General features: G+C 37.4%; 1 protein-coding gene across 1 annotated transcript in view; it reads right to left on the minus strand.

Moving 5' to 3' along the window:
- Positions 1 to 27106, minus strand: part of CNTNAP4 (contactin associated protein family member 4) — a 237999-nt gene that overhangs the window by 59510 nt on the left and 151383 nt on the right. The window contains exons 5-10 of the mRNA XM_072859037.1: positions 20493 to 20696; positions 20135 to 20319; positions 18021 to 18164; positions 15230 to 15491; positions 6607 to 6756; positions 1126 to 1321 (exon numbers count right to left, since the gene is read on the minus strand). Of these exons, the coding sequence (XP_072715138.1) occupies positions 1126 to 1321; positions 6607 to 6756; positions 15230 to 15491; positions 18021 to 18164; positions 20135 to 20319; positions 20493 to 20696 (1141 nt within the window). The remainder of the gene's footprint in view (positions 1 to 1125; positions 1322 to 6606; positions 6757 to 15229; positions 15492 to 18020; positions 18165 to 20134; positions 20320 to 20492; positions 20697 to 27106) is intronic.

Genomic DNA, 27106 nt, shown 5'->3' on the forward strand with positions numbered 1-27106 from the left:
TGTCTATAAAATTTTATGGCCAATTAGGTAAAGAAGTAGTATTATTTTTGTCTTTGTTCTACAAGGCGTTGTCACTTTCTTCAAAGTAATAACCTCGATAGACATACACTGTTTTGTCTCTGTCAATGGAAAGCAGGTCACAGAAATATGTGTGTGTGACAACCTGAAATTGGCTATGGTCTTGAAGCAGATCTCTGCCTACCCTGTTTTCCCCAAAGAGAGCAATTTTTAAAAGTCTTATAATTCAAAGGCCAGACTTTTTTAGATCAAAAGGCAACTTTTGAGGACTACAAATTTAGAGGGTGGGGGAAAAGTGTTTACAAACACATTTTTCCCCTGCCTTTTGTGTCATTTCAGTAGAGCCTTTCAGCTTGGTCCAAGGCAACCATTCCTGGATTAATACAGACTTTGCACAGATCTCTGTGACTGCATTCTCCAGAGTCTACAGCAGAAAACGTCTCCTTCCATTGCCCGTTTGTGTGTCTGCTCCCTGTCTTCTCAGCAGGCTCTGCTGTTCTGCAACACCCCTTTAGGCTCATCCTCTGCCTTCTCCACACTGAACTCAAGCAATGTCTTTCTGTCAAGCACTTCGATCTATTTCAGGGAAGGTATATAGCCTTTCTTCCCTGCAGAGGGAGCCACTTCGACTAGTCACTCTCTTTTAGATAGCTGCTAATACCAGCTACTGCATGTTACGAGATTAGTTCTGACCACAGCCTGAAAAAGATTGCTCACTCACTGTGATGAATACTACCTACTGTGTTTCTGGGTGAGTAGAATATAGGAAGCAGCAATAACTTGTAAATAACTTAGCATTTCAAAGGGCGAATGGGACTACATATTGGAGGAGGGGGTTTGTGTCTATAGCTTTACTTGAAAACAAAGTAAGATATTTAAAATTTGTCGGCACCATCAAATAATTTTAACCCCAGTTACTCTAATTTTATTTGCAGTGCATGGAAATCTAATTGCTGTGCTATGTATACTGTGTTTATTCTAGACTTTTGAATTCTTACAAAAGAAGCAGCATGCCATTTTGTAAGCATTCTGTTCTTTGTCATCAAGTCAGTATTGGAAACAAAACATTCAAATAAATAAATAAATGAGTAAATATTATTTTCTTACCTGTCTATAATGCCACATAAATCTATCTGAAGGTCACTGAAATTGCCAAAAACATTTTGCTGAACTGAGATCATATCCACTGCTTTGTTACCAATGGAAATGAGTCGCATGCATCCTTGAAAGCCACCAAATGAGGTATTACATTCAGAAATGTTTCCACTGCTAGGGCAGCCTGAAAGAAGCATAAAACTTGGAGCTGAAAAAAATATTTTATTGAAAAATTTATATATTCCAAAAGTAGACTGAACTTTGATAATCTCCAGGTGTTGTAAACTTTGTGGGTGGACGACTTTAGCCAAAAGCTCTTCTGATTAGGCATGGTGGTGCAACTGTGAAGAAATACTTCTGTGCAGTCTTACTGTTTTTAAAGCATATGCAAAAGCATCACTAAAAATTTGGGTAAAGGATAACCCAAGCAGCAGTTCCAAAGCAATGAATGGAATCAGGATGTGAACAGATTAACTGACTGACCTTAGTCACAAAATGTTAGGTTACAATACAATGTGCACATGATTTGGACAAGTTTTAAGTCACAACTGAAGTTAAATAAGACAAAAATTAGTTACTAAGTACAGTGATTTTAATTTATCAAGCTGTCCAGAAGATTCCGGAAAGTACTGAAGACAATTTCTTGATGCAGGTCATCAATGATGCAACTAGGAGAGATAACCTGTTGGACCTGCTACTTGTAGACAAGGAAGAAATTGTTGAAAATGTGAAGGTCAAGGACAGAGTTGGTTACAGGAGACATGAGGCTGTGGAATTTATGATCCACAGAGAAGAGAGCAAGAAAAAAAGCAGAATTACAGTCCTGGACTTCAGAAGAGCCAATGTTGGTCTGTTCAGGACCCTTTTTGAGGATCCCATTGGAAATTGCCTTGGAGAGCAAAAGAGCTGGATATTTTTTAACAAAAAGATCTTTGGAGCATAAGAAAAGTCCACAGCAATATCAAAATGGTTAAGCAAGTGTGGCAGAAGGCCTGCAAACATAAATATGGTGCTCCTGAGTGAGCGCAAACACAAAAAGAAAGTACACAAAAGGTGGGAGCAGGGACATGCAATTTGGAGGGGAATACAAAGACATTACTTGCATGCAGTTAGAAAATCCAGACCTCAGGTGGAGTTAAAACTATCAAGGAAGGTGAAGTACAACAAAGAGGTTTCTACAAGTACAATAGTAGGAAAAGGAAGGCTAAGGAGATTATGGGTGCACTACTCCATGGGGCAGGGCACCTAGTGACAAGGGTCTTGGGAAGAACTGATTTGTACAAGTCCTTTTTTCTTCAGTCTTCACTGGTAAAACTAATCCTTAGGTTTCCCACGTCCTAGCAGAGTATGAAGAAGGGAAGCAGTGCTTACAATAAAGGAAGGAAGAGTCCAAGGGGCACCTGAGGGTGCTGCAGGAGCTGGCCAATGTCATTGCAACAATTGCCATTGTCATTGTAAAGCTATTATCATTTTAATCCTCAAAAGGTCTTGGCAATTTGGTAAGCTTCTTGATGGCTGGAAAAGGCAGATGTTACACCCATCTTCAAGAAAGGCAAGAAGGCCCAGGAAACTAGAGCCCAGTCAGCCTTACTACAGTCCCTGGCAAGTTCATGGAGCAAATCCTCTTAGAAGCCATTTCTAAACATGTGCAGGACAAGAATGTAACTGGGTAACTTTAGCTTCAAGGCTAAATCATGCCTGACCAAGCTCTTTGTTTTCTTTGCTGAGGTGATGGGCACTGTGGACAAAGGGAGAACAGCAAGCATTGCATATCTTGACTTTAGCAAAGCCCCTAACAGTTTTCTATAGTCTCCCTGTCACCAGATTGATGAGGTATGGGTGGGATAAATGGACAATTGATGATGCAAAGTCCAGCTGATGGTCAGTGAACAGAGGGTCCTTCAGAGATCAGTACTGATAGCTATGCTGTTTAATGTCTTTGTTAATGACCTGGATGATGGGACAGAGTGCACTTTCAGCAAACCTGTGACTGATACCAAATTGGGGGCCGAAGTCAAATGTTGGAGGGCAGAGCTGCAACTCAGAGGGGCCTGGGCAGGCTGGAGAAATAAGCTGACAGGAATGCCATGAAGTTCAGTAAGAACAAGTTTAAGGTCTTTAATCTGAGATGGAACAAGTCCATGTAACTATCCAACCTGGAGAATAACTGCCTAGATCCACAGAGAAAGGTTGGAAGTCCTGGTGGCCAAGAGGTGGGCCATGAGCCAGGAATGTGCCTTGGCAGCACAGAAGGCCAATGGCATTCTGGGCTGTATTATCAAGAGCACAACCAGCAGATCAATGGAAGCCTCCAAGATGGTCAGGGAGCTGAATGCACAGGGTGTATGAGGATAGGCTGAGATAGCTGGACCTGTTCAGTCTTAAGAAGAGAAAATAAAGCTATCTGATAAGATGATACAGAGAAGATGGAGCCAGACCTTTTCCAGAAGTGCACAGTGATGAGACAAGAGGCAAAGGACAAAAGTAAAAACCGGCAAATTCTGATCAGACATTAGCAACAAGTGTTTTCACTATGGTCAATATGAGAACAGTTTGCCCACAGGAGTTATGAGATTTCCATCTTTGCAGCTGTTCAAGGTTTGAGTGGTCACAGACCTGTACATCCTGATCTAATCAGTCTTGTTTAGAATAGGGAGTTGGACTAGAAAATGTCTGGATGTCCTAACCAACCTATGAATAACATTCTGTAAGTATCTAATATTGTGCTTTATCTGTTGTGTTACTGATCCTGAAATGCCTTGTTCACTGATTGCCAATTAATTAAGCATTGTTAATAAATCAATAAATTACTTCGATCCTGATTTGATTTAAACCATGTCCATTGAGCAGTTTTTCCCAGTGGCAGCTGAACACTGCATGACAAAATATGCCTAAATGTTTTTTTCTCTGGCTTTCTTCCAAAGGGTAATATTGCTTCTGGAATGATGCACAAGGGCCATTCTTTGATCTTAGTCAAACAATACTGCATTCTGGTTCACAGCATTCAAAGACCTTCTTGTTTCATGATGTTAGGAAGCAGTGACTTTTAAGACACTTCTCTGTTCCACAGAGCTAACGGGTACTTTCTGAAGTCCTGTAAAGACAGTGCAGAGGTTTACTATACAGGAAAGCAAAGTGACTGTGGAAACTAGTAAATCTATTCAAATGAATGTACAACAACATAAATAGTATAGATATAATTTTGAGAAGTATAAAATAGAAAATAAACTAAAACTGAAATGCAATAAGTAGATAAATTCTCAGTGTGTTTTACTCTGGTGAGGAACCAAACCGTTCAAAATTGTTACTACCTTCCTAAAGGAAAATATTTATTATCTAGTTCAGCACCACACATAGTTAGATAAACCAATTACAGCTCTTAACCACATTCTTTACAGCATTCTACAATAAAGTGGTAAAATAAATTCTGTCATTTCTGGTGAAAAATCTGACACTCCTTTGACAATGGGGTAATTCCAGTGAAGTTTATATTAAAAAAAAAACAAAACAAAAAAAACCCAGAGAAGGCAGAAAAAGTTTATCTTTTACACTTAGCTATTCTACAAAATTGTGTCTCAGATTTTTTTCTTGGTGTCTTTTAAAAGTTGTCTTCTAGTTCTGTTAGAGAAAAGGCAACATCATTAATATTAATCAAATTGGGATTCCTTATAGCTGTAGGCCAGATATTAAAGATAGGAAGAAATCCTTTAATAATGAAATTTACCCTATGTGCTTATTGCAATATTAAATAATCTCTTTTTGCCCCTATAGTTGCAATGAGTTATTATTCCAAGAACTGAGAGTGGTAATATATCCTTGATGACAGTATGACTAGAAATTGTGCTGACATAACACTAAAGTATTTTCATGTTTATTACACATTTTCCCAGCTAAGCATATGCATTTCTTGCATACTTTCTATTCATTAAAAAAAACAAACTAACCACCATGTCCCCAGGACATCTCTCCTGGAAGGCTGATATTCATGTTTTAACAACCAGCATGTAGAAACACAGTAAATATTCATATAAACTTAGAAAGAAAGTCAAAATGCATTGTCTGCATTTTGACAGTGGTATATGACATAAAATTTTAATAATTTTGTAAACTCAGAAACCTTTTACTAGTTTTCCCCAAGTTTGTACAACATGCATGAGCTGCTCATTTCAGCTATAAAGTTGAAATCAGAGAAGCTGAGGGGTGGATATGCAGTTAGTACTTACAATGTTCTTGGAATTAATTTGACCCCTCCACTCCCCCCCAAAAGATAAATAGAAATGTTCTTGTACAACTTAATTGACTATGCTGCCTTTGCAACTGCCCACATCCCTCCTGATCTGTTCACCTGTGCCATCAGCCCTGCAATGGTGCAAATCACCTAATTGGAGATGTAGGAACCTGAAGCATCATAGAAAGAAAAAAAAAAAAAGTTTTCTGGCTATTCAAGGTCAATATTCTGTATCTTTCTCTTATTATCAGCCTGATCTGATAGGGGTATCTTTAGTAGAGAAGGCTAGATGTCAGAGGTGAAAAGTCACATGGATCCTCATGTATCAGTTCCTATATTTACTGTCTGCTTGTGAGCATGAAATTTATTTACAACTTATTGTTTCAAGGGAACTGATTTATGGGCAATGACTTGGTCCATACTCATTTAGGGGTTTGTATACATTTTTCAATTTTCTCAGAAATCTGAGAATTGTTAATAAATAGTTCAGTCATTAATTCCTAAGCTACTCAGAGATGAAGCATTAGGCTAGTGTTGAATAATGCATTTAGATGGTGTTTAACATCGCTATTATGTAGTCCATTCCCAATTGATTTAGACATAACAACCTGCTCAACTCTATCAGTAACAAGATATGTGATTAATGACAAAATCACTTGGTGAGAGATAATCGTCAATATTCCTAGGGAAATGGTGATATATAAATGTAGTTTTTAGGCACCAGTTATATTCTTCAAACATAGGAAAGTTATGTCACTGTGGTAAAAATAAAATAAAAAATTAAAAGCGTGTATCCTATAAAGAGGATGTTTGCACAAGTAAGTAAGCATTCACTTAAGGTGAAAACTTGAAGACATCCCAGTGGAAGATTCTCACAAAAAATTGGTTTAGCCACACAATAAGTATGCAACAAGAGAGAACTTTGTGTGCCTGTCTGATTGTCAGCCAGACTATATTCAGTTTGATAAGTGAAAATATGATACTAGAAAACGATGTTCCAAAAAGTGACCAAAGATTTAAGGTGGTAATTTCTTCTACCCAACATTATAAAATTTTAAGGAAACACACTCAAAAACATCATAGCAGCAGCTGAAAAACAGATCCTTTGAGAGATATCCAAGCTAGGCAAAGAAGACTTGAGGCAAGCCAAATAATTCTCGCCATTTGATTAAATATGTCAGGAAAAATTGATGTTTAACTGTGGGATATTGCCAACATAAATAAACAGAACCAAAGTAGAAAGCCTCCAAAGTAGAAAGCATCACCTCCAAAGTAGAAAGCATCTCCTGAATAAATTTGCAGAGGTATGGAGGCATGAGAAGATGAGGTCACATCATTGTCCACTATTACACTGATACGATTCTTTTTGGCAGAGAAGGACACAGAATGCCACTGGCCATTATTTAATCCAGCACCTGGAAAGAAAATAAAAAGTGAAATGAAGTATAAACATCCATTATTTTTTATACTACCTCAATGTTATAGACTTGAAAGGAGGAGAGACTGGTAGAGCAATCATAGCCCACATAAAACTCCAAGCGATAATGAAAGGAAAAAAAATGAATAAAGAACACAAATGTCTTTGTGAAGACAGAACCTTTGTCTATCCCCTTGCTTCACATCTGATGAAGAAAAAATAAAATACTTCAGTGAATAAACCTTACTATTGTAATACTCCTAATTATCAGTAATATATCCATTTAATGTAGTGACTAAGAAGAGTATGCTCCCAATCTAAGAAGTTATGATTAAGATATAATTGTGATGGCTGATACAGTATTTTACACATCATACACATTTTTACTTCACTGTTACAAAGGATTTCTTCATCTTTTAAAATCAAAGGTAGTCATTATATTACAACCCAGTAAAATAGCAAAATCCTGTAGATGCTAAAAGCTTCAGCAACAGTCATGTCAATGTCACAAGATCATTTTTATTTCAGTTGTCTCTTTTATTGGAAATGTATGGGAAAATTTTCTGAGAGTTTAGCCTCTAACCCCAATTTACATTACCTCTGGCTCTGTAGGTGTAAGGTGCCACAAAGCAATAAACCTAGAGCCCTGATTCTGGAAAGCACTTACATATATATTCTTAAATAAATTTTATACAGGGCAGTATGTAAGCACATTATTATCTTTAAGAAATGCTTTAAGTCAATCATGTTCCTGAGTGTTCTTCAGAACAGAGATACTTATTTTGGTGAACAACAAAGATTACAACATTTGAATTATGTAAAGTCTTTTGTCTACTGCAGAGTGCCTATGATTTGTGATCTGTGATTTCCTTCTTGAAATTTCATGTATTTATATAATCCTCCCTAGAATGTATTGTATATTCTACAGAAATAGTCCACCAGTTAACTGATGAGTTCAAACACAAGGAAAAGAATTAAAAATAGAAAGATGAGAAGTTTCAAATAACTAAATTACATCATAACTAGGATCCATATGTTGTTAACTACCACAGCCTAAACACAAGATCAGCATACAGTCAAGAGATAAGTCTTAGAATCACATTATAAATTCAGATAAATTATCATCTAGAAAATTTCTCTAATATATTTAATATATTATTAGTCTTATACACCTTTTCTATTATTTGTTTCCTTATTCAACCACTATATTTATTAGGAACCACATAACAAGAAACCTTAAACATTTTGCTTTATCCCCAGCCTCAGCGGAATTATATAAAAGCTATGGCTAACAGACCTTAGATAACAGACCAAAGATAACTTTGTGTTGCACTTTCAGGAACAATTCACCTTTCTACTATAACAGCAGAAAGCACGGGGCTGCAGTGACGGTTTTCTGATACCATTCTGGCCATTACATATTTTGGTTGCAATCTTCTATGAGACGTGGCATTTGAGTTTGCTAACAGGAGCAGTACACTTACAGTCAGAGCAAATCATCAGCATTAAAGCTATCACTAATTTTCTGGGTAAATAGGTTTATTTTCTACTTCTTTAAAACTTCATATTCATGATATTTATAGAGATTGACTTTTTACTGAAATAAAAATTGGAAACCTTATTCCAGACAATATAAAATAGTATTAATGCTATTACATCTGGCTGCAAAAAGGTCACCTGTAGAGGGGTAATCTTTTGGTAACAAGGATTTACATAACCCTACAGGCAATGTGGCAGGAGTGACTAGTGTTTCTCTATATTTTTAAGATGTCCAACTGCTGAAGAAGTCCCTTTGTACTGGTGGCAGTTAACATAACTTACAGCAGCCTTCAGGCTGGTGTATTTTATGTTAGGGCTGGCAAACTATTGAGATGAGGATAAAGAAAATACCTTAACGCCTAGCCATTTTAGCTCTAGTTATATTTCGGCTAGATAATATGATGTGTACAGACATTTAAAAAACAGAGTAGATAAAGCATTAGAAAAATATTATTGCTGCCTTGCGATATCATAGGTATAGATGACTCACACTATATAATGAAGTTTCTAGAATTAATGGGTACTATTATTTATCTCTCCTATATTTTTAGTACTATTTTACAGCAAGAACTCATCAAATATATCAAAAGGTTTTACTAACTTCAAACAAAAATCAACAAAGAATCACAAATAGATAAAGCATCCTTAGGTCTTTTATACCACTGTGAACCTCAGTGAACTATACTCTTTCATCAAAGAGATAATAGCTATGCTAAAACAAAGAATATGAATAATGTATTTTTTAAAGCTCAGAAAATTAAGTCTGATAAAGTTTTTTTTCCCAATTCCCAGTAATATAATTAGTTTTATTCTATGAATTATTGTAGAATTATCCTTCAATAAGAAACTAAATTGTAAAATATAGTCTATAATACTACTTGTCACACTGTGGTTTTAAGATTAGTAATTTCAGAAAATAATTTTTGAAAAGGGAATTATTTCCTTACTTCCTTATTTCCCTCTTTCTAGCCTCCATCCCCAGCTACCAAAAAGCTTCAGCTTCTTTCACCTCATCTCTAAGATTAAACAAGGAATTTATTTATTTGTAGACGTACTTCAAGTGAATGATGTTTTCCTCAATCACATCTCTGCAATATGCTATCTATACCTTTAGTAATCATAGAATCATAGAATAGTTTGGGCTGGAAGGGACCTTTAAAGACCATCTAGTGCAATCACCCTGCCGTGTGCAGGGGCTTCTTTTACTAGATCAGGTTGCTCAAAGCCCCATACAACTTGACCTTGAACACTTCCAGAGGTGGGACATCTAAATCTACCTTCTTTCAGTTTAAAACCATTACCCCTTGTCCTGTCACTACAGGTCCTGGGGAAAAAATCTCTCCATCCTTATTATAAGCCCCTTTTTAAGTATTGAAAGGCCACAGTAAGGTCTCCCTAAAGCCTTCTCTTCTCCAGGCTGAACAACCCCAAGTCTCTCAGCCTTTCTTCATAGGAGTGGTGTTCCAGCCCCCTGACCAGGATCCACCCCTCTAGACCTGCTCTAACAGGTTCATCTCTGTCTTTTGTTCGGAACCCAGAGCTGCATGCAGTACTCCAGGTGGGGTCTCATGAGAGTGGAGCAGAGGGGGAGAATCACGTGCCTTGACCTGCTGGCCATGCTTCTTGTTATGCAGCCCAGGATACGATTGGCTTTCTGGGTTGCAAGCATGCATTGCCAGCTCATACCCAATTTTTCATCCACCAGTATCCCCAAGTCCTTCTCTGCAGGGCTGCTGTCAATCCATTCATCCCCCAGTCTCTATTGATATTGAGGATTGCTGTGACCCAGATGCAGGATCTTGCACTTGGCCTTGTTCACATGGGTTCACATGGGCCCACTCCTCAAGCCTGCCAAGGTCCCTCTGGATGGCATCCCTTCCCTCCAGTGAATCAACTGCACCACTCAGCTTGGTGTCATCAGCAAACTTGCTGAGGATGCACTCAATCCCACTATCTATGTCATGTTAGATGATATTAAATCTAACAATAAATTATATAATTTCCTTTCAATTGTTGCAAGGATAATTGCTTTTAAGTCTTAGTTTTGCATCCTGCTTCAGTAACTTTTTGTTCTGGTGAGAAAACCGTATTCCAAATATTGCAATATTTGACTGTCAAGGTAGGTAAGAGAATGCCCTAACATAAAGAAGGAGATTGAATGAATGACTGAAGTAGAAAAATATTTTGGTTACTGGAAAATTGATTATATGAATATTGCACTTTTTGGTTTGTTTATTGTAGTTCATCATACTGATCTACTAAATGATTTTGGGATAGATATTTTATCTCCTCTTCATACAGGCTGGCATGATTAGAGATACTAAATGTTGTTCGTTTAGCTCAAGTTAAGACTTCCCAAAAGTCCCTTTCATTAAGTCTGGGGACTGAGGAATGCCATTATGGGAGCACAAGACATTCCTGAAAAAACACCTCATTGTAGCCCGTGAATTGAGAACCTTGATTAAATTCACATTTGCTTGTCCGAAGCCACAGAGTGGTATGACGTACAAATGGTGGATGCCAACAGACTGCTAACATTTCCATTGCATCTGAAAATTATATTGTCTGGTGCTCTACTAGGAGTTTTTAAAATGCTTTACCAGAAACAAGGGAGGAAAAAACAGCAATTAAACTTCTAGTGCATAATAAGGTAGCTATTAAAGAAGATAACCATTTATTCTCATTAGGAGTACCTCCATCATTTTAATACCTAAGTACTAAAAAAAAGTCTGTGGGAGGTCTTGCAGAACAATGACATCCAACCTTAGGAACACATATATAAAAAGACAATGTATATAGCTTATTAGGAGATCAGTGAGAAACAAAAAACTAGTTTAGAGAAAGTAATTTATAGATTAGTCTGAAATATAACCACCAAATGCAATGATTGTTAACATCACTTAATTAAAAGCTGCATAGAAATTAAAAGCTGCATATAAAGACAGGGTCATATGAATAAACTGAGTAATAAGATCTCAAACATTTATACATGTTGTAATTCAATTTGGTCTCATCATTCAACACAAATTAACTTCGTGTTAATTTCTGTTTTTTAATCTATGTTATTTCTTTGTGAATATTTGATGACCAGCTTGCCAAAGAGGCTACAAAAGAAAGATATTAAGCAACCATACTGTAAAAGAAGGATACGGCTTATTATAACTTAATCACTCATGAATTAACATGCCATTCTCCTCTTTTTTTTTTATGGTTGAAGAAATCTTTAAAAAACACATGATAATGAATTTAAGAACTGTGCACAAAGAAATATGCTCTGATTTAATTACCAAGTATTGTTTGTGTGTACGGAAGTCAGGTCATAAGTCCTTGCCTGTAGGGGAACAAACCTGTCCAGCCATCCATAATTTAATTACTCAATCTCCAAACGCAGACTTGAATTGCTTCAGTGAGTGTAACAATAAACACTTCAAAAACTCAAGAATAAGTTCCCCGTATGGTTTTGTTAGATAACTTCTTTCTCAGAAGAGAATAAGATGGTTTTGCAGTAGTTTCTGTCTTCACAAAGACAAACACAATTCCCTCTGTTAGACTTTATGAAGAGTAAGCTTAACATAGCATGAGAACATTAAATTATGTTTCAGCATAGAGTGTCAAGATTTATTTTGGGGTGTTTCAGCTAACATGTTATGTATTGTGTTGCAACTTTGAAACTGAATAAATTGCTGTGCTGGTTTTGTCTGGGATAGAGTTAATTTTATTTGCAGTAGCTAGTATGGAGTTATGTTTTGGGTTTGTGCTGAAAACAGTGTTGATAATACAGAGATGTTTTAGTTGTTGCTAAGTAGTGCTTATACTAAATCAAGGACTTTTCAGCTTCCCATGCTCTGCCAGGTGCACAAGAAGCTGGGAGGGGGCACAGCTGGGACAGCTGATGCCAACTGACCCTTTGCTCAGTATATAAAGCTGGGGAACAAGAAGGAAGTGGGGGACATTTGGAGTGATGGTGTTTGTCTTCCCAAGTAACTGTTATGTGTGATGGAGCCCTGCTTTCCTGGAGATGGCTGAACACCTGCCTGCCCATGGGGAGTAGTGAATGAATTCCTTGCTTTGCTTTGCTTTGCTTGTGTGCACAGCTTTTGCTTTCCCTATTAAACTGTCTTTATCTCAACCCACGATTTTTCTCACTTTTACTCTTCCGATTCTCTTCCCCATCCCACTCGGGGGGAGAGAGCGAGGGGCTGTGTGGTGCTTAGCTGCTGGTTGGGGTTAAACCATGACAATTGCTCTATGTGCAAGTCTACAGCTGTTAAATGTGCCACCACCTTCAGCTGGTCTGTTAAAATGACACTGCATGGCAATAGTTTCTTTAACATACATCACCTAATTGAACTGCAATTGAAATAGCTCCTAAAAAGCCAAATTCATCACTGTTAACTACATACCGCTGACATTTTTACTAAGGAATTAACATTTTCAAATGGTGAGCCTTGGGAAACCTCTTGTCATTTAAATGGTACTCTTTGTGCATCAGTTATTTTAGATTATAACAAATACCAGGGCTGATCCTATTATCACCCACAGAACCAGGATCAAAGTATTTATATAAATTTCATCATTATCCGTGGTCATTACTGGCTTACAGTCTTTTCCTGAATTAAAATAATCAACTGATAAAAATTTTACTTTTAATCGTTATACACCTGTAGAAACATAATGAGCTTCAGAGTTATGTTTAACTTTTTCTTTTTTCTTTTTCTTTTTTTTACCCCTCGAAGGAATTTTCATTTTGTGTCAGGAATTGAAGGAAGGAATCAAACTAAAAGAAACAGGGGCACAGAACTAAGATTAAGGAGGCCTCATCTTCAAATCCTGTGGCTGTTTCTTTGCTCTGCTTGGCTCTGCTTTGCTGTCTTTGTCTGTCTTACACTGCCAAGCACATGATGTGTGAACATTTGAGATAAATGATGCTTATTTTGTGTTTGTACTGATTATAATATTTTTTGTGAAATTTTCTCCCTCTTTTACATGACTTTTTAAATTCTGTGGGGTTTGAAAGAGATTTGGGAGCTTTGATTTTTATTATAATTATTTTATTATTTATTTTTTATTTTTATTTCAGTAACTGCTTAGTTTACTTACTGTATTTGTTATTGCTCAACACAAACTAGCACTAAACAACATCATTAAGCTCTCTACATCCTGGCTTGAAAACTCTCCTGAAAGATGTCTTTGGTTTGGTTCCTATCACTCCAATGAATATACTCTCTACAAGATTAAAGTCTTCACACATTCAAATTCTTAACTTGTTTTCTAAGTACCAATGCAAAATGCAGTTTACCTACTTGTTATTCACGTGTTAATTCAGTTTACACATTACATTACTGGAACTAACTTGGCCTCTTTTTCATTTATAATATTCCTGCTTTATGAATATGAAATATGATAATGTACAGTTCAAAATAAATCTAGGATCAACTGATGTTTTGGATATCATCATTATGTTTTCTACAGCCAAATTATCCATTGCTTTTATGATATATTCCTTCAGCTAGTGGTCTCTGGTCATCTTCTTTGTCCATACAGAAACCACTCCAATCCCAGCCTCATTTCCTCATCTTCATATATTCTTTGGAATCTCATTTATCTGCCTAATCTCTTTAGTCCTGTTTTTCCTGTCTGAGAACTCATTCTGGAATGACCATTTTATCCTTCTACAAGAAAGGGGCAAAATTCAATTTTGCCTTTTTACATAAAGGATGAGAAACTCTGAGGTGGCTGTGATGCATAGAGTGTCAGAGCATAGTATAGTACTGATGAAGCGCTGCTAGGTGAAGGTATTGATATTATCACAGGGTGATGTTACTGCTTCTCACCATTTTTTAAAAAGTCATGGAAGATGGAGATGTTGCTGGCTCTGTCCTGCTTCCACATTTCATGAAAGAAGGAGATTCCTGACTGGGCCAGCAGTCTTGCTGTTCTTACATCAAGTGCTAACAGCACTCAGAAAAACTGAGGAGCCTTTTTGTGAAAGGGGGAGTCCCCTTGCTCCCAAGCTGAGTGAAAGCTGGGAGCTGCTTCTCAGAATCCCAATTGAATACACTCTAACATGACTGTATCTTACTATATTTGCCTCATCCTCTTGTCATTATATATTTGTTTACCAACAGGGAAATGGTTCAGAAGAAGACTAGAGAGTATGCTTTCCGGAAATCTCAGCTCCATCCTGAGGGCTGCCTAGCAGTGCACACTACCAAAAGTAGTGTGCACCAACTAGTCACAAATCAGTGATTAACTACAAAAGTGACCCTTCAGCTCTCAATTATTCAGTCTCCTCACATTCTCCATTTCTTTGTCCTTATTATAAATCCTCTTTTTTTTTTTTTTTTTTTTTTAATGTAGACTCAAACTTGCCCCAGCTTTCTGGAACAGAACTTCATATTGTCATCCACTGTTCAAATTTAATGGACAGCTCTGTAATTGAGAAGCGTAGAAAATAACAAACATAATATTTATAATAATGTATAACTTTATAGAAAGATGAGTTACTTGATGCCCTGTGAATGCACTGACAAATGGTGAAAAACATCTTAATGGCTTAGCTTGACAGAGTAAGAAATTAGCTTGTTTACACTTCACAGCTGAAAAAGTTGCTTAGATGTCTCAAATTTCCCAGACTATACACATGAGCTTTACATAGTGTACGCATGTAAAGCTAAGGACTCAACTTTGCAGCCTATATTATTGCAAGTAATTTCTACACAGTCATGGGGAAAAAAACATAGATACATGTTTGTAAGAGAAGTAAGTATTTAGAAACATTTGGGATTAAAATGCACACAATTAAAGCATAGTTACACACATACTCATCATAAAACTAAGTCAAGAATGTCAGTAGTAATTTAAATGACTTTGCATTAACCTATTTTTTTATGTGTAGGAATCTTGGAATTTTTTTTCTCCATTTCTGTTACCTGCAGTGATGTCACTCAGTGTTTTTCCTGGTTTATGAAGACTGATTTTAACTTTTCCATCACTCAGATATAAAAGGAAACCACCTGAAGCCTGGTGTAGTCTACTAGATAACAGAAGTCCCTCCTTGTTCCAGGTGCGAAACTGGAAACTGATGAATACTTCATCTTGCCCTGATGTGTCTGGCAGTGCCAGATAACTACTGGAGCTCAGAAATGTAACAGGAACCACCTGTGGCTCTAAACATGAGAAGGACATGTTGCCCTAGAAAGAAATGAAACAAATATGGCATTAGGAACATTCAGGGAAAAACAGTCATGAGAACTTTTGTATGGAAACTACAGAGTTTCAGAATCTTGTGCATAGAACCTAATATTTGTAATACTTGAATGTGTTAGTCTAAAAATCAAGTACAAATACATAAGAACATCATCAGTTTGAGAAATATTTATCTAGTTGTTTGACCAGAACAGACATATCTGCCTGAACAAAGAGTGGCAAGGACCTCTGAGTGAATGAGGTAAGAACCTAAATTACATGGGTGATTTAATGGTACTTCAGGAGTTAGACAGACCTGCTTTGTTTCTATTTTGGCTCAGCCTCAGGAAGCATTAGGGACTTGACAAACTTCTGAATGTCAGATAAAATGCCACTGAATACAAAGTTTGGTACAAATGTTTACACGGATCTAAATGCTTGTATGCAGAGAAAAATGTTGAGCTTGGCTGCTGATTGTTTAAGGCAGTGTTAAATTTGAGAAAAAAAAACATGCTGCCGGATCAAGGAGCAGTCTTTCCAAATCAATGCAACTAGAGATGTGCACTGGCCCCAGTATTTGTTTTCACAAATAGTCAGAGAAAATTCCACATATAAACTCTTGCTACTTACAAATGTGAAACACATAGTTCATAAATCAGAAGGCAAGCAGGCCCATATGGACCAGATCTTGAGTTGTATTCAGGCACCGAGCCTTTATTTTGTGCTTGACTGCTTCTGAAATCACTGGCTCTTAGGTACCTAAATAAACTCGCAGGTGAGTTCATTGACAAACTCTGAGCTTAACATGCATCTGTGGTTTTACTGAGCGATACAGATAAGAAGACTGAAATGGGAATAATGCATTTTTTGCATCTGGAGTCAGAGCCAGTTAATACTTTATGACTCTGGATAGTGATACAATATGCACTTTGACCTAATGACTTGCTGGCACCATTTGAGCTATAACTAATTTGTTCTGTACAGATGGTTACTAAAAGATTAACATCTTTAAAATTTAAAGTACATTTACCTTCTGTTCAACACAAAGAGCTTTTAAACTTTTGAACATACATAAAACTTTGACCTTACAGTAAAAAGCTAAAATATCTATTTAAGAACAATACTCACTAGCCCCTGTCATGGCAAGACATTAAAGTTTATCTGTTTTCGTTTTCTTCAAGGAAAATATATAAGTAAATAAAAGCTCTGTCTTACGAACTCAGCTGTAGAGAAATCAATAGTCAATTGAACTGACCTATAGTGAAAAGGCAGTGATCAGATTAATAAACCTTGTTAAACGCTAAAAGCTTACCATCTGCAGATTCCCCCTCCATGTTATCCGGACTGCTGCCTGATACTATATCAGACCAGCAAAGTGGCTATTTAACAAGGATTCTGTGGTAACATAGATACTTTCTGGCACATTTACATTATAAAATATCTCCTAAATAGTTTTGAAAGTAGCACAACAGTTTAAATCATTTGAGGTTAAGATGATGAAATTTGCTATGACAATAATTTCATAGCTCCCCTTTCACTAGTCCACAGTGAAGAATAGAGGCTCCTATAACTGCCCTCTCCCCAACGTCCGTCAGCATCATGGACAGGATATTATACGGAGGTATCAGTTTAGTTAAATCTGGAATATTTCAGATGAGCTTCATATGAGAAGAGATGCCTGTGATCCATTTTTTCTGGGACAGAGAATCAAATTTGATTGTTCATATTCTGAACTGAAATCCAAATAAAAAGATTTGGAGGTTGAAAGCATTTCATATTTTGTTTATTATTTTGAACTGATTGTTTCCATCATATCTCTACATTTCCTGCTGCTGAATAAATAAATAAATGCTGCAAATAGAGATGGCTCTTGTACTACTGGAAAAAAAACCCAAAGGACTTAGTAAAAATTACAGAAAACCTTCTGTAACACAGAAGAAAGTCATTTCGTTACTGGAACCATTTCTCTAAATGGTAGGGATTTGGCTAACACAACTGTTGGCCATGTCACAATAAATTCATTAAACCCACCAACCTAAACTACAGCTCTTCAGACAAAGGGCAGTATACATTGACAAACAGAATTTATCTATCAAAATTACAATGCTCTGGAGAAAACAGAGTGGATCAATGTCCTCAGCAATAGAAGGTTTTTAAAACATACTGCTTGTGTTCTTACTAGTGAGGTAGAAAATTCAAAGCCAGAGCTTCAATGACTTCAGATACATCTTATTTTACTCACTGGCTTTTCTACATGTACGACAGTGAGGTACCACACAACAGTGAGATACTCCACTCATATAAATATCAGCTAAAGAGCTGAAGAATAGAATGCATCCTGCATTGTCTACTGGCTGAGTCTGTACAGCAGTAAATATAAAATAACTCAATTAGGTGATTTCTTGATTTTTCTTTCATTAAACAACATAGACTTTACTAGAACTGTATGTTAACAGGTTGCATAGGAAAGTGGCTCTGGTCTTTTCCTTTTCTCTATTTTACTTATTTATTCTTTCTTAACTATGAATCTCTTACCACAAAGTAGATCTGAGATTTATGCCTCCTGGCCAGGTCAATAATGTTCACTCCATTATAATAAATATTTTCAAAACACCCATGAAAGTTCCTGCGTGACAATGTCCTTGATTTTCCAGGCACTGGGATCCCTCCAAAGCTGAGCTTAGAAAGAGAAGAGAAATCAATGATACTATTAAGTCATTTTCTAAGGAAAGAATTTGCCAATAACATAAGAGCAGAAGTCAAAAACTGGCCAATAATGAATCTGCTACTTCTTGGCTATTTCCTTGTATCACATCTACATATTATAAGAACAGGCTAACAAAAATTACTCTATATCAAGTCATGTATGGGTTAAAATATTCTGAAATGTTGGCACTTTTTTTCTTCTGATTCCTCTTAACAGTTGCTTAGTATAGAGTATTATCTGTTTTCAGGGTCTATTACAGCTGCCAAACCAAGAAGAAGGACAAGGGCCAGTACAACCAGACCATGCTGGACAGTGCAAAAAGGGAGAAGAGAATTCACTAACAACTTCTTTAGGAAATTTGAGCCTGACTTCTCCACTGTATGCAAATCATAACTACTGTAATAGAGAACAAGAGTGCATCAAATTAAATTATTCTAGGGCAGATTCAAAACAAATTAAAGGAGATACTTTTTCCCTCTCAAAATGCTTAGGCTATGCAGTTACTTGATGTGATGCTGTAGGTTTATTTGGGTTCAGAAAGAGATTGGAGGATTTAATAAAACTAAAAATCCATTGAGAGCTATTAAATTCAAGAATATCGCTCTGTCTTAGTAAGTCCCTGATACAGAAACTGTTAGAAAGCAGTAGATTATTTTAGAAAATCATTGCCACAAGGGTGGCCTGAGTTATACTCTGGTCTATGTTTCCACTCTTGGGCACCATCAGAAACAGGATGCCAGTTTAAGTGAACTTTTGAACTCACTAATTTCAAAGCTATTTTGGTTGACATTGTAGAAAAGGTAAGTTTAAAATATTTATCTTTTAATTTTTAAATTTCACTTAACATTTAAAATCATTTTATGAAAAAAACCCAAAATTAAATATATCATGTTTCATTAAATTATTAAATTGAGGAATGTTTATAGTCAGAAGTGCAATTCTAAATACAGTTCATACTTTTTTTGAAGTTTTTAGGCTTTTTTCCAGATTTTGCTTTCCTTTCTACTTTATATTGGTAACACATACTTCAAACTACAGTATGTGAAAGAGAGCAAAAATTAATTTGCAATACTGGTTGATTTAGTAAAATAAATCTGTTTGCCAATCAGTTAAAACTAACATTTGTTTTTCTCTTTTTTTTCTCTTTTCTTTTTTTTTTTAATTGGTATGATCCTCCACGCCTTGGCATTGTGGCTTAGATTCAGAAATTTTAAGCAGAATCATGACTTTAATCTTGTGAATTATATTTTTGAAAAGGGATAATGCAGACACAGAACAGCATGAAGTCTTACTCTAAACTGCTTAAAAACTTGAATGAGTAGAATAAAGTAATTTAGATCTGCAGGTTCCAGACACTCTGCTGTATCGTTCATTGTCTCATCCAACAAACAGGACAGGGGCAAACATAAAGCAGCCAGTCATCACATTACAACTGTGAAATAGTGGTATTTTTAACCATAGGTGGGAAAATGTCACAGTAAATTACATCTACTACCTTTCATGAATCTACCATTTGTGTAAGTAAGATTTTTTCATAGTATATTTTCCAGATTTAACAGGAATTTAAGTCTTAATCTAAACATTTCTAAAATGGTTTTATGCTGATTTATTGTAATTTTCATCAAGCCATAAAATAATAACTTTGAGTTGGGGCCCATTCCTTATGTTTACATACTGTTTACCACATGTGCAGCACTACTGAAACAAAGATATTAAAATAATGAATTCTGTGATCAAAAAGATGGTCTTTTGAAAATTTTGAGTTGCAAGTCTAGTGGAGCCAGCACATCTCTTTTTCTTTGATTCATTCCTTTAGGAGATGGAAAATCCCTAAAATCTTAAGCACTACAAACTTCCTTAAGTTTATAGTCTCATTTGCTTGTTTCACTGCCTTTACATAACAAAGTTAATAAATGTAGTAAAGGAAAGGTAATTTTCACACCTCATAATCAAGGTCCAAATAATTGAAGTCTCCTTTTGCATGAAAATGATGAGTATGTTTATCCACTGTGAAGTTTACTTGATTGTTAAAGTGTTCAATGAGAACAGAATGCCAGTGTTGATCATCCAAAAGGCTGCCCAGTGTAATATTATTTTGGGCATTAGAAGGATGAGTTTTAGTATCACCTTGAAAGAAGAAAAATAAAAGCTATTAATTCCATATAAAAATATAATTATTCAAATATATACTGCTAGTTTATCATACTAAATACATTAAAATCCACTTAACAAATTAAAAGAAGTTTTAGTCAAATGATACCTAATAACTGTATTAGACTTTATGAGACTGTAGCTATTACCTAAATTAATGAGTAGGGATAGCTTCCCTTTACTTAATTCCAGGGTGATGTGGTCTCCATTTTGTCCTTCTCTGTGGAGAAGAATTCCATCACTTTGCATTGTCTTAAACTTCAGAGAAATCACATCTTTCAGTGCACTCATGAGTTTTTGATTAAATGTGTAAATTAGACAACTTTTCCCATCAAAGCCAACCACCTCGGACCCTAGAAGTAAAGAAATGAAAGGTAATGTATAATGCTATGTCTAAAAAACCAGTTGCATGTTACTTCAATATGATATGAAATCGTACAACTAACAACCCAGGTTCACCTGTGCCCAGTAAAGTGTATCTTATTCCTGCTGTTCCTGTTCTGCAAATGTTAAGGCTGTCCTGTTTTAATGATGATGCTATCACTAGATAATAAAGCAAGGTGAGCAGAAGAGATCTGGCTTCTATTCCAATCTAGTACTAATCTCACATGCTGAAAGGTCTTCTTTGCTTTGGATCCATGAAGTACTTTGACCATTTCTGTTCTTACTGTATTCTTCGGGTGAAAATCTCCTTTAATTTATCCACAATTAATTCCAATTAACAAAATAAAGAAGAAAAAAATCAAATCCATTACATTTAACTGATTTTCAGGGCCTTCATTCAGGCTGTAGATTTAAGCCACTATTAAAAAATCAATCTGGATATCTGTACAGTAGTTCAAAATAATTTCTTGGCTTACTATTCTAGGAAGGAAACAAAAATATTCTAAGATGAAAACCTGTCAGCTGTGATTAGCGCCTGGTTGTCTTCATCTAATGTTTTTTTCCTGGCATCATAAACAAACTATGACTTTAATTAAGCTGAATTACAGTTTTATTACTGGAATACAGGACTTCATATCATCGGTTTTCCAGTATGGGCATCACGGAATCACAGAATGGTTGAGGTTGCCATGTACACCTGGAGATCATCCTGTCCAACTTCCCCCTCAAAGTAGGGTCAGCTCCAGCAGGCTTCGTAGGGTCCAGTTAGGTGTGTCCAGTTAGGTTTTACGTATTTCCAAGAGTAAAGACTACACCTCTCTGAGAAACCCATGCCAGTGTTCAACCACCCTCACAGTAAAAAACTATTTCAGTTTGTGCCCATTAGCTCTTGTCTTGTCACTGGACACCACTGAAAAGATCCTGCCTCCATCTTCTTTACATTGTCCCATCAGGTATTAATACACATGGGTAAGATTCCTCCCAAGCTTTCTACTCTCCAGTCCCAGCTCTCTCAACCTCTACTCATACAGCAGATACTCCAGTCCCTTAATCATATTTGTGGCCCTTTGCTGGATTCACTCCTGTATGTTCCCGTCTTTCTTGCAGTAGGGATCCCAGAACTGGACCCAGCAATTCAGACATGTCTCATTACCACGGTTGAGTAGAGGGGAAGGATAACCTTCCTCGACCTGCTGGCAACACTCTTCCTAAAACAGCCCAGGATGCTGTTGATCTTCTGTGTTGCAAGGGCATGTTGCCAGCTCATGGTCAACCTGGTGTCTACCAGAACCCTCATGTCTTTTTCTTCAAAGCCACAGTCAGCCCTCAGTGTGTACTGGTAAACCCTTGTTGGGATTATTCCTCCACAGGTGCAAGACCTTACACTTCCCTTTGTTGAACAGTATGAGATTCCTGTCAGCCCATTTGTCCAGCCTGTCTGGGTCCCTCTAAATGGCATCAAAACCTTCTGGTGTGTCAACCAGTCCTCCAAATTCTTATAGGCTGCAAACTTTCTGAAGGTACACTCTGCCTCATCATCCAGGTCATTAATGAAGATGTTGAACAGCATTAAAACCAGTATCAACCCATGAGATAAACCACAAGTGAAAAGGCTCAGCTTGACTTTGTGTCAACTGACTGATCACAACTCCTTCAGCCAGGCAGTTCAGTCTGTTTTCAGTCCACTTCATTGTCCACATAAATAACCTGTATTTATCAGTTGTCTATGAGCATGTTATAGGAGACAGCATCAAAACTCTTGCTAAATTCAAGATAACCAACACTAAACACTCCTTTCACTCACCAAGCCAGTTATATTATTGTAGAAAGCATTTAGTTTGGTCAGGCATGATTTCCCCTTCATAAATCCATGTTATTTCCAATAATCTCCTCATCCTTCACATTTGGAAATGGTTTCTAGGATTATTTGCTCCTTCAGCTTCCCAGGGATTGAAATGAAGCTGACCAGTTTGTAGTTCCCCAGGTATTCCTTCTTGCATTTGTTGAAGACATGAGTGACATTTGCTCTCTTCCAGTCTTTAGGAACCTCTCCCAGTTGCCACAATCTTTCAAAGATAAGCAAGTGTGGCCTCAGAATGACCATAGCCAGTCCCCTCAACACTCGGGTGCATCCCAATAGGTCCATGGACGTACATATGTCCAACTTGTTCAAATGTCACATAGCCTGACCCTCCTCCACTGAGGGTCTCCCTTGCTCTAGTCTGTTATGTGGGACGCATAGACTTGAGATTCCTGAAGGCAAGTCTTACCAGAAAAGACTAAGGTGAGGAGGGCATTGAGTACCTTGACCTTATCCATGTCTTTTGGCCCCAGGTCCCCTGCCCCACTCAGCAGTAAGCCCATATTTTTCCTAGTCTTCCTTTTGCTCCTGGTATACATGTGGAAGCCCTTCTTGTTGTCTTCCATGACCTTTATCAGTTTCAAATCCAGATGGTTTTGCTTTCCTAACCACATCCCTCCATGCTCAATGTTTCTATATTCCTCCTGGGTCATCTGACCTTTCATCCACCTCTTGTACACTTCCTTTTTATTCCTGAGCTCAGTTAGGAGCTCCTTGCTCATCCATGCAGACCTCCTCCTGCCTTTGCTTGATTTCCTGCTTGTCGGGATAGAACTTTCTTGAGCTTGGAGGAAATGATCCTTGAAAATCAACCAGCTCTCCTGGATGCCTCTTGTCTTCAGGACCATCTCCCATGTCACTCTTCCAGTCAGGTCCCTGAGCATGAAAAAGCCTGCTCTCCTGAAGGCCAGGGCTGTGATCCTGCTATTTGCCTTGTTCCCTTCTCTCAGGATCTTGAACATCACACTCATAGTTGTTGCAACAAAGGCTACCCCAGCTTTCACGTCCACCATCAGTTCTTCCTTGTTTGTAAGTATGAGGGCCAGTAGAATGTGTCATCTTGTCAGCTCCATGATCACCTGTGTTGGGAAGTTATCATCAAAGAATTCCAGAAAACTCCTGGATAGCTTATGCCCTGCTACATTGTCCCACCAGCAGACATCAGGGTGATTTAAGTCCACAATAAGAACCAAGGCCTGTGAATCTAAGGCTTCTTCCAGTTGTCTGAAGAAGGACTCATTCATTTCTCCCATATCAGGCAGTCTGTAGCAGACATCCACCACAAAGCCACCACCTTTGTTCTGTCCTCTAATCCTAACCTATATATTCTGAGCTGTCTCATCATCTGTCCCCAGGCAGAGCTCCATGCACCTCTGCTGCTTGCTCACATAAATGTTAACTGCCTTTCCTCATTGTCCTGGTTAGTCCTTTCTAAACAGCCTGTATCCATCTATGGCACCACTCCAGTCGTGTGAGCTATTCCACCATGTCTCTATGGTTGTGATGAGATCGTAGTCTTTCAAATGCGTGAAGACCTCAATTTCTTCTGTGTGTTACCCAGGTTGTATGCATTAGCGCACAGGCACTTCAGAAAGGCATCCACTTGTGATGGTTTCTCAGAAAAAGTGTGAGAACTTCCCCCATCATGTTGCCCTCACAGCAGCACTTCCCTATTTGTGTCTTTGCACTTGAGATGCTCAAGTGTTTGAACTTCAGCCCTGGTTTGCTGTTTCTGTGGTCTCTTTTGTCCACAATGGCTTTGTTTCTCAAACCAGTCCACCACTTCCTTACTTGATTTTGGACCATCACCTCCCTCTCACATAATTCCTAGTTTACAATTCTCCTCACCAGGTTTGCCAGCTGGTTGGAAAAGATGCTTTTGCCCTGTCTGTCAGGGCATCATTTACATTCTGTCTCTTCCTAGCAACCCTTGATCCTCAAAGAGTGTCCTAAGGTTGTTAAATCTGAATAATTGCTGCTGACACCAGCTGTGCAACTAGTTGTTGATCCAAAGGATCCACCCAGTCCTCCTCAAGCACTTCTCTCTTGTCAGCTGCAACAAGGAAAATGCCACCTGAGACCCTGTGGCCTTGCCCCTTTCCCCTAGAGCCATGTAGTCATGCTTGATACACACCAGGTCTCCCCTGGAAGTACTGTTGGTGCCCATATGGAAGAGCACCAGAGGGGGATAGTCTGAAGGCTGAACAAGCAAGCAGCAAACCTCCCTAGAAAGCAGGTCAGGCAGGCAGATAGGGGAGCCTCCAAGACCTGCAATGGGGACAGCTGGGGACACACCTCAAGGGACATCTTCATAGCATAGAATCATACAATAGTTCAGGTTGGAAGGGACTTTTTAAAGATCATCTAGTTCCAATGCCCCTGCCATGGGCAGGGACATCTTTCACTAGATCAAGTTGCTCAAAGCCCCGTACAACCTGACTGTAAACAATTCCAATGAGGGGGTATCCACAACTTCTCAAGGCCTCACCAGACTCATCATTAAAAACAAACAAACAAATTATTCCCTATGTCCAATTGAAATCTACCTTCTTTCAGCTTAAAACCATTACTGTCCTGTCACTACAGGCCCTGGAAAAAACTCTCTCTCCATCTTTATTATAAGCCCCCTTTAAGTATTGAAAGGCTGCAATAAGGTCTCCCCAGAGCCTTTTCTTCTCCACGCTGAACAACCCCAACTCCCTCAGCCTTTCTTCACAGGAGAGGTATTCTAGCCCTCTGGTCACTTTCATGGCCCTCCTCTGGATGTGCTCTAACAGGTCCATGTCTGTCTTGTGCTGGGGACCCCAGAACTGGATGCAGTACTCCAGGTGGGGTCTCATGAGAGTGAAGTAGAGAAGGACAATCACCTCCCTCGAACAGCTTGATTCTGTACTATAATAGACAAAATCATAAACTCATAAGTTTTACAGATGAAGAAAAGAGTAATACTGAGGAATTTTCATTAATACATTATGCATGGATGCTTTCTGACTTACATTCATGCTTCTCATGAATGTGCTAAAAGGTAGGTACAGTGTTACAGCTCCATGACAGTGGTCCAGTGAAATCTACTTTCTATTTATGACAGTGTTTTACCTAATTTATTTCAAGGTCACATACTTTCACTTTACTTGGGAAAAAAGAAAGGGGAAGGGGAAGGGGAAGGAAGGGAAGGGAAGGGGAAGCGAAGCGAAGCGAAGAGAAAAGAGAAGAGAAGAGAAGAGAAGAGAAGAGAAGAGAAGAGAAGAGAAGAGAAGAGAAGAGAAGAGAAGAGAAGAGAAGAGAAGAGAAGAGAAGAGAAGAGAAGAGAAGAGAGAAGGGAAGGGAAGGGAAGAGAAAAAGGAAAAGAAAAAAGAAAAAAGAAAAGAAAAGAAAGAAAAGAAAAGAAAAGAAAAGAAAAGAAAAGAAAAGAAAAGAAAAGAAAAGAAAAGAGAAAAGAGAAAAAGAACCAACTGATTTTATTCCAATAAGATGAAAGAATATCTGTCAAAATCAGTACAGATTGAACAAGACACACACAAAGGAACTGATAACACTATAAAAAGCTCATATAGTATTCATAGTTCATAAGTAAAGAAGAAAAAGGTAATTACCCTTGAAAGATACATTTGTGAAATAAATGAAGGTATAAAGGACACTCAATAAAATATGAAGTTATTCTTCAGCTGACTGGTTGACTTCTTGCAAGTCAACGGAAACCCATTATATATTTACTAACTTTATTTAATTTCACTAAAAATATTTCTCCACATTGTCAGCATGGAAATGAACTCAATTCAAATTAGCTATAGTACTCTAAAGTCAGTCATTTATATTCCATTTTCAAAAACTCTTGTCAAGTGAATGCAGCTATGTTTTTAAATATAGTTTCTTGATTTTCTTCACATCTTGATAATGTACTTCTTACTTACAAAGAATTCATTTACCAAATGTACAATGAATAAATATGACATTCTACCTGAAAATGAATCTTAGGTTGACTATTATACTTCATTGTGTCATTGAATGAATGTGGACAGTAAAAGCATTAATCAATGCTAAATTTAAATAATGAATACCAGTTTAATAGCTTCAATAAAAACTTCAGTAATAGAACATGTGCATTGTTACATATCTATCAAACCAGCTAACTAGATATATTCTTAGTAGGTACTGATTACAGCAGGATTTTTTGATTAGGAACATACCATTGTTATTAGTTATTGAGACAAGAGCATGAACAACATTTAGTACCGGTGTCCAAAATCCCTTTCACTATTCTGCAGCACTAGCTCTTAAGAAGCAAAATATACTCTGTCCAAATTTGGAAAATAAACAAAATCAAACCTTCCCCCCACCACCACGGATGAATGAAGATTGTGAAAGGGCTGCAGATGTTAATCAAAATTCTTATAACTTCTTTCACACATATTTTGTCTTCACCATCTGTGCATTACCACTAGAAATAAATTGAAAGAGTTGTGAGAGATAAAGCTTAGGTGTCCTGCGGGGTTATCAGGATAGAAAGAATGAGCCCAA

This window comes from Ciconia boyciana, chromosome 4 (assembly GCF_034638445.1).
Source record: "Ciconia boyciana chromosome 4, ASM3463844v1, whole genome shotgun sequence".
NCBI classification, from domain to species: Eukaryota; Metazoa; Chordata; class Aves; order Ciconiiformes; family Ciconiidae; genus Ciconia; species Ciconia boyciana.